Raw genomic sequence first — 8,887 nt, forward strand, 5'->3', positions numbered from 1 at the left:
AAAACACGAATGTCTGCGCTGCTATTGGTCCATTTTTCTTCTTCGGTGGTTGCGTGATGCGCTGAGTTCTACCGCCGACTGCTCCCCCTACAGGAGCCTAATGTCACCGCAGCAGGGTTCTTACGCTTCTTAGATATCAGCAGGCTGTGGTGTACATTTGATCTTATTATCATATAATATAATAATCAAGCCTGTATATGAAAAATAACACCTTAATTCTTACCGCTGCCTTAATGATAAACATCATTTTCCTTACGTTAATTTTTAGAAAATACAAACTTTTTAACATTTCAAAATCAACTTTGAGAAATTCTCCTATATTCTAAACCTTTCTTAGTTTTTAGAGACACGTTTAAGAGAATTCCTAGTCAGCATTTCTCATTAAAGCTTAGTCATTGTATCCCCAGTTTCTTCCAACACAGCAAAATTCATGCATCTAGCCATTATCTATCCTGCTTTATCCTCATTGGGGCCTCAGGGGGCTGGAGTCTATCCCATCTGACTTAAGGTGAAGGCAGGGGACACCCTGAAAAGGTCACCAGTCTGTCGCAGGGCTACCTATACAGACCAACAATCACATTTGCATTCACACCTACGGATAATCTAGAATTATCAATTAACCTGAGCATGTTTTTGGACTGTGGAAGGAACCTGAAGAAGCCAAAGGAAACCCCACATATGCACAGGGAGGACATGCAAACTTCACACAGAAAGATCCCGGGAAGGCTGAGACGTGAATCGGGGATCTTCTAGATGCAAGTCAGAATTGTTAACCACCACTCCACTGTGCAGCCCTACAATAAAATTCTTGCGGGGGGGTGCTGGAGCCTATCCCAGCTGACTCAGGCGAAGGCAGGGGACACCCTGTACAGGTTGCCAGTCTGTCACAGGGCTACATATACAGACAAACAATCGCACTCACATTCATACCTACGGGCAATTTAGAATAATCAATTAACCTCAGCATATTTTTGGACTGTGGGAGGAAGCCGGAGTGCCCGGAGAAAACCCACGCGTGCACAGGGAGAACATGCAAACTCCATGCAGAAAGATCCCAGGCCCACCCCGGGATTTGAACCGAGGATCTTCTTGCTGCAAAGCAAAAGTGCTAACCACTACTCTACTGTGCAGCCCTGCAATAAAATTCTCAAAAAGTGATTTTAAATGCATGGTTTTACAAATTTACCATTTGCAGTTAATGTCTTGTGAATTTTACACCTTACAAAGTCTTCCCGTGGGCCAGATCAGACCCTCTGGAGGGCCAGCTTTTGCCCACGGGTCGCATGTTTGACACCCCTGACCCAGACCAATAATTACAAATAAAGCTAACTTTAATTATCTACAATTTCTTCACTATTATAGTTGATTGAAAAATAGCAAAGCACATGGATTACCATTTCAAAAATCTTTTATTTTATTCACTTATACAAAAATTCACATCCTACTACCTTTCATCTGACCACTCTCACATCTGCTCTACAAGTCAGATTAGAAATTCTACAGAAATCTGGAGGTGAGAAACATTTGACAGGCTGTTTTTGTTTCTCCGCCCACATGAACACTGATACTCTGCAGCTCCCAAGCCTTCACTGAAAGGGCTTCTCACACTCAACAGGTCGGACCTGCACAACCTCAGCAAAGCCTTGTCCAAACCAGCAGGTGATGTCAGCCGTGTCGAGGGTGAAGAAGAAGAGTCTGTCTCTGCAGCGGGTCCTCCTGTAGACGGAGCGGGGGTCGGCTGACAGCACCCCTCTGATGGCAGCAGCCGCCTCCTCTGGGCTGCGCAGGAACTTAAACCTGGGTCTGTCGCTCTCAGAGTTTCCTGTGTGGTACATAAACACACTCACTCAGCTCTGCTATCAATGACTGCTTTCACAACAGCCCCCTCTTGTGGAGGAAAACACAACAGTCTTTTCTCTGCCTACTGTGAGGTTGACTCAACCCCAAACTCTGCACTCAGGGGGCTTGTGGACTTAGAGGTGCATTCCTGCGAAGTGGCTGATGATTTAAAGTTGTTCAACTGTGAAATCATCACACGTATGAGGGCTTTGATGTGGACTTTTTAGTGCTATTATACACCTTTTCTGTGGGTCCAAATGTCTGCAGACTTGGCTGAGAGACGCATCTTTAGTTCAGAGCAAAATTGGTTATTACTCTGCCAAGGAACAGCAGTTAAGTGGCAATCAGTGTGAGTTTGTCCGTCTGTCTGTCTGCAATATTACTGAAAAACAGATTAGCAGATTTGGATGAAATTTTCAGGGAAGGTCAGAAATGACACAGGACTTATTGGGACTCATCTGTTAGAAACCATACAAGGAATAATTGATTAAATTGTGGGGGTGTTTCCGAGTTCCATCAATTCCCGCCGTCTGCTACATATTTGGGTAACGTCCTTCCATAACATGCACATGCATAACACATGTCTGTGCTGAGCGCAGTCATTTTGTTTGAGGGTACATCTATATTAAATGGTAACATTCTATGCTGCCGTATTTTCTGCCACGAATTTTTTCAAGATTTCATCCGTCAGAAATGACTGAGCAGCCTTGGTGGGGTACTGTGGTCTCTGAGTGCTTTTCTTGTTTATAATGTGGTTGTCCCACCTCCAACAAAATGTACACAAACCAAGCATGGATGGTTGCAGAGAAGAAATCCACGAGTAAGAATATTTGTTGATGAGAGCATTATAGAGGTGTTTGAATTGTAGTTAAACATCCACAGAAGATTTACAGATTTTCATGACTTTCCTGAACTTGGCTAGAAACATTATAATGTAACAAACGGGGACTGATCAACTGAGAAGCTCCATCCACTATTAATCTTCATTAGGGTCACAGGGGGCTGTAGTCTACCCCAGCTGACTTAGGGTGAAGGCAGGGGACACCTTGGACAGGTCACCAGTCTATCATAGGGCTAAATATAGAGACAAACAAATCACACTCACATTCACAACTATGGACAATTTAGAATTAAAAATTAACCTCAGTATGTTTTTGGACTGTGGGAGGAAGCTGGAGAACCTGGAGAAAATCCACGCATGCACAGGGAGAACATGCAAACTCCATGCAGAAAGATCTCAGGAAGGCCAGGACCCAAACCAGTGGCTTGGTGGTTAGTACTTTGTCCTTGCAACTAGAGGATCCATGGTCCAAGTCCACAGTCCAAAAAACATGCTCAGGTTCTACATTGTCCAGCTGTGAATTCGAGTATGATTGTTTGTCTCTATATGCAGCCCTGTGATAGATTGGCCTTCGCCCTAAGGATAGACTCCATTCCCCCACGACCCTAGTGATGATAAAGCGATCTAAAGATAATGGATGTAGGGGTCACTTTCTTACCTGGCAGGTGTTTTGGAAGGAATTCTGCCAGCTCCCTCTCAGCATGAGGAGTGAAGCGCACGTCCAGACTGGCAACAGGAGGCTCTCGGATCCAGCCAGCGATGGTAGTGTAGGCCTCCTCTCCAAAGCAGGGGTGGCCCGTCGTCAACCCTGATGGTCTGGTTTGAGGAGGGTCTGAAACCTGGCAGTTGCTCTCACAACTTACTTGGCAAATGTCATCTTGGGTCACGTAGGCCTTGACCTCCTCCAGCACACTGTGAAGGTCTTTGGGCAGAGAAAACTGAGCGCTCACACGAGATGGATTACCAGTTTCAGATTTGTTTTCTGAGAAAAGACTCCCCACCTTCTCTGCTGTTCTTTCACCTTTTATGTTCAGCTGAGCATACGTGTTCGAGTGTTTACAGGGGCTGAAGGTGTTTGTCTCCTCGTTTAGCAAAGCAGAAGCTGAATTTGGTTGGTCTGAGTTTGAATCATAAGGCTCAGAGTCTATGTTCATCCTGGTGTCGGGGGAGTCGTACTCTGGGATGTAGGGTTTGATGTCCAGCACTGGGGTGCCAGCGATCATGTCAATGTCTGACAGATGTAGTGTATCACCTAGAAATCAAAGAAAAGCATCAATCTCTCATTTAATAGTCTGGCTGAGATTTAATCTGACAGTCGAAAATTTGAATAGCAGGACACTTAACTGCAAATAAATTTTAAAAAATAAGGAGTTGAAAGCCTCATTCAGACAGGATTGACATCACAGTGTGGCTAATATTTGGTAACAACTGCAGTCATTAATTCCTCTGATATTTCAGAGAATTGGATGGTCTTCTTGTAATTAAACCCTGTTCAGACACATGTCCTGCTGGTTTAAAGCGGATCCCATAGTTGATCTGCGTATTCTGTTGTCTAATTTTTTAAATCAGCGCAGTGTAAAACTTTGATCACTGTGTAAAACGCTTTGGCTATTCTGATGAAAGTCCTGTCTTTCTGCTGTCTGCAGAGCAACAGCTCATCAAATGGAGGCTGAATTTTCACCTCAGGTGCTGTCTCCTGAATGGTTCCACAGATCGGCTGTCTGGCTGTTAAATTCCACACACATGATCCCACACATGCAGTCAATTGTCCGCATAGACAAGATCAAAGTTTGCTAAATCCCATCGAAAAATAAATACAGGTCAAATGAGTCTGAAGGCACTTTTAGTTAGCGACACCCACCTTCAATTTTGTCAAGCCTGGCCAGTGTCAGGCCCAGAGCATTGGGTCGGTGAGGACTGCGCGTCGAATAAACACCAACTCTCTGACCGTTCAGTCGAGGAGGCTTCACTTTGGCTTTGTAACTGAGGTGGCCGTTTTTGTGAAACAGAAAGATTACCCTGGAAAGAGCAAATGAGGGACACAGATAATGTAAACGACAAAAAATGAAACAACACAAAACAGACAAAAATTACACAAAAAAAATGGACAAACCACATAGATGAACCAAAAAAAAAATGACAAAAGTGTTAAACAAAATGACAGAAAGGAGACAAAATACAAGCGAGAAAAAAGGAAGCACAAAATGACAAAGAAGAAACAAAACGACAAAAACATGAGACAAATGACAAAAACGACACAAAATATTACAAAAATGATCAACAAAATGACAAAAAATGAGACAACACGAAACAAAAAAAAGAGACAAAAAATGACACAAAATGTTGCAAAGCGACAAAAAAATGGAAAAAATGACAAAAGCTTGAAACAAAACGACAAAAATGACACAAAAGAATGAATACAGCAAAACACAAAATGACAAAAATTAGACAAAAAAACACAAGCAAGTAAAAAAACAAAACAAAAACAAGAAAAGTCAGACAAAAAACAACATAAAATAGTCCAAAAATGAGACACAAAACGACAACAACATAGATGAACAACATAGCATTTTACTTTATGATCAAAACAACCTGTTGTGGTTTAAAAATGATTTTAAATATATACTCTTACAAATTTACAATCTGCAGTTAATGTTTTCTCTGTAATTTTTACACTTTACAAAATCGTCCCACCGGCCGGATTGGACCCTCTGGAGGGCTGGTTTTGGCCTGCGGGCCTCATATTGACATCCCAGACTTCAGTCATCATCTCAATGACAACAAACACAGACACTCAGAGGGATGCCAAGCATTGCTATCATGTATTTTTATAAACAGCAACACCATAATATGGACTGGACTGTGGAAGATAAATAATAATAAATAGATAAACTATATGTGACCTACCAGACGTGGGAGTATTGCTCCAGTCCCACCAGAGCGTGATCCGGGTTGTTGAAGACGCTCTGCTGGATTCGCAGTTCTGCCCTTGAGGGTCCACATATAGTGGGCTGTCTGGGGGTCCCGTTCTTCATGGAGAAACAGGAACTGATGTAGCCAATAGGGACCGTCTGGATGCTTCCTGTAATGTTAACAATACTGTTTCAGCGTAACATGGTAGTACAGGCGTAGCTTTCAGCTTGTTATTTATGCAAGTTAGGCCGACCAGCCACAACACTGAAACCACTGATGGGTGAAAAGAACAACGCTGACATCTCATTACAACGCAATATTCTGTTGGGAAAGCTGGAGTGTTCATGTGGATGATACTTTGGTCACCCACCTAATTATTGTTGCAGTGTGCCACACCTCATCACATCACAAAAACTGCTCAGGAACAGTTCAAGAAACACAACAAAGAGCTGAAAGCACTGTCCCGGCCTCCAAAACTCCCCAAATCCCAATCCAGTCAAGCATCTGTCTGATCCACCAGGACAAACCCAACCCCAGAGGCCCTATCCTCCAACCCACAGGACCCAAAAGGATCCACTGTCAACATCCTGGTGCCAAACACCACAGAACACCCCAAGAGGACCGATGTCCAGTCAGAGTGGGTTTGAAGGCACAGCAGGAACCTGCACAGAATAACGTACACTACTGTTCAAAAGTCTGGGGTCACCCAGGTATTTTCATGTTCTCTATGAAAACTCACACTTTTATTCATGTGCTAACATAACTGCACAAGAGTTTTCTAATCATCAATTAGCCTTTCAACACCATTAGCTAACACAATGTAGCATTAGAACACAGGAGTGATGGTTGCTGGAAATGTTCCTCTGTACCCCTATGTAGATATTCCATTAAAAATCAGCCGTTTCCAGCTAGAACAGTCATTTACCACATTAACAATGTCTAGGCTGGATTTCAGATTCATTTAATAATAATAATAATAATAATAATGGATTAGATTTATATAGCGCTTTTTTGGCCACTCAAAGCGCTTCACATTGGACCCATTATTCATTCACTCACACATTCTCACTCTGGTGGTGGTAAGCTACATTTGTAGTAACAGCTGCCCTGGGGCAGACTGATGGAAGCATGGCTGCCAATCCGCGCCTACGGCCCCTCCGACCACCACCAATATTCACACGCATTCATACACCAGTGTCAGAGCAGCACTGGAGGCAAGGCGGGTTAAGTGTCTTGCCCAAGGACACAACAGCACATGAATAGCGAGAGCGGGAATCGAACCGCCAACCCTTCGATCATTAATGTTATCTTCATTGAAAAAAATGCTTTTCTTTCAAAAACAAGGACATTTCTAAGTGATCCTAAACTTTTGAATGATAGTGCATATGTACCTATGCGAGTCCTGAAACAGTAAATCAGGTTAATGATTAGTCAGCTGGCAGAAAATGCTTGTTATTGTTTTATATCATCTATTTAAATGCATTTAGAGCTTTGGATTTAAAGAATTAGATGATATTTTCATCAAAATAGGTCATCTGAAGATGTCCAATTTGGCTTCTAGTTCAGCTATTGTTGTGATATTTTAGAGACTGCATGACCTCATAAACAAACAGAAAAATAATCAAAACAGTGCAATGAGCTGCTCTTATTTATCCTACTAGCTGAGCAGAACCCCTTTGATTCTCTTACAGATACAATAAAACCTCTATCTTCTAAGTGCTCTTTACGCTGGTCTCAGTAGGTCTTTGTTGTAAAACATTATTTATTAAGAAATGATACTCACCTTGCTCTAAAGCAGTCTGTGCTGAATGTTCTGATGGTGAAGGTGGTGGAGGTGTTTGGTCCTTCTCATCTCTACTGAGTCCAATCTTTGACACAGCAGCCTGAACAGATACCAGATGTTTGCGATGAGCTCTGACTGCACCGTCCAGCATCTGCCTGTTGGAGAAGAGAGTTGAGGAGAGGTTGTTCTAGTACAGTGGTGTCAAACATGAGGCCCACGGCCCAAACCGGCCCTTCAGAGGGTCCAACTTGGCCAGTGGGATGACTTTGTAAAATGTAAAAATTACAGAGAAGACATTAACTGCAGATTGTAAATTTGAAAATACATAAATTTAAAATTATTTCAAGACTATGACAAGTTGTTTTGATCATAAAGTAAAATACTAGATTGCTTATTGTTCTTTTGTTGGGTCTCATTTTTGTAGTATTTTGTCTTTTTTGTCTGACGTTTGTTGTTTTGCGTTTCCTTTTTGTCTCACTTGTGTTGTTTATCTATTTTTTTGTCATTTTGTTACTATTTTGTCTAAGTTTTTGTCTCTTTTTTTGTTTTGTTTCATGTCATTCGTCTCATTTTTTTGTCATTTTGTTTCTCACTTTTTATGTTTTGTGTCTCATTTTTGTAATACTTTGTCTTGTTTTTAATATTTTGTCACTTTTTTGTCTGACTTGTTGTTTGTTTCACATTTTTGTCATTTGTTTGTGTGGTTTTGTGCTTCCTTTTTGTCTCACATGTGTTTCTTGTCTTATTTTGGTCATTTTAACATTTGCTTTATTCATTGCTTTGTGTTTCGTTTTTGTCATTTTGTTTCACGCTTTTGTCATTTTTTGTTTCGTTTGTGTCATTTGTCTCATTTTGTGTCCCGTTTTTGTCGTTTTGTGTCACATTTTTGTCGTTTTGTGTCCTGTTTTTGTCATTTTGTATTTAATTTTTGTCATTTTATGTCACATTTTTGTTGCTTTTTAAAGTGAAATACTATATGGTTCAATTCCAGATACCTGTGACTAAAAGTTTTGTGTCTTTGTAGACACTCAGTGATCTATAAGTTGTAATGTGTAAATGATAAAGTGAGGCATAACAACAAATTTCAGTTCATTAAAAATAAAAAAAATGTATGAAACGTGAATATTTTCATAATTAACTTTTTTTGCACTAAAACAAAAGAACAATTTGCAGTTCTCGTTATTTTTTATACAATGTTATGCTATCACTTTACTGGTTCGGTTTCTTTAAGATCAAACTGGGATGCATGTGTTTGACAATCCTGTCCTTCTAGTAACTGTTGTTGAGATCATGAGCAGCTTTGTGCCTCTATTAGTTTATTACAGATCGTAAACATACCTCAGATTCTTGATTTCCTTTCGCATCACAGAAACCTGCTGGTTCAGTTTCTGAATGTGCTCACAGCAGCAGTCACATAAAGGACTCATCTCTCCGAGGTAAACAGCAAGAAACCTCAGCTCTGTTAGCCTTTAGCTGCTACCACAGACAGACAGGAACAGAAGAAACACGTG

At 41.2% G+C, this 8,887-nt stretch overlaps 1 protein-coding gene across 1 annotated transcript; it reads right to left on the reverse strand.

The window, feature by feature from the left end:
- Positions 1 to 1,390: 1,390 nt before the first annotated feature.
- On the reverse strand, positions 1,391 to 8,887 carry trmo (tRNA methyltransferase O). Its single transcript, XM_022218190.2, has 6 exons — positions 8,715 to 8,887; positions 7,377 to 7,531; positions 5,588 to 5,762; positions 4,542 to 4,699; positions 3,339 to 3,932; positions 1,391 to 1,822 (listed from the first exon to the last, which is right to left on the reverse strand). Exons 1-6 carry the CDS (start codon positions 8,801 to 8,803, stop codon positions 1,587 to 1,589), a joined length of 1,407 nt encoding a protein of 468 aa, XP_022073882.1. The 5' UTR covers positions 8,804 to 8,887; the 3' UTR covers positions 1,391 to 1,586.

Source organism: Acanthochromis polyacanthus, chromosome 3 (genome assembly GCF_021347895.1).
Source record: "Acanthochromis polyacanthus isolate Apoly-LR-REF ecotype Palm Island chromosome 3, KAUST_Apoly_ChrSc, whole genome shotgun sequence".
Taxonomy (NCBI): domain Eukaryota; kingdom Metazoa; phylum Chordata; class Actinopteri; family Pomacentridae; genus Acanthochromis; species Acanthochromis polyacanthus.

Coding starts and splice junctions, on each gene's coding strand:
- trmo (XM_022218190.2), bottom strand. CDS start 8,803: ATGAGTCCTTTATGTGACTGCTGCTGTGAGCACATTCAGAAACTGAAC. Junction 7,532..8,714: donor AAGGAAATCAAGAATCTGAG/GTATGTTTACGA, acceptor CTTCTCCAACAG/GCAGATGCTGGACGGTGCAG. Junction 3,933..4,541: donor CAGGCTTGACAAAATTGAAG/GTGGGTGTCGCT, acceptor TTTGATTTCTAG/GTGATACACTACATCTGTCA.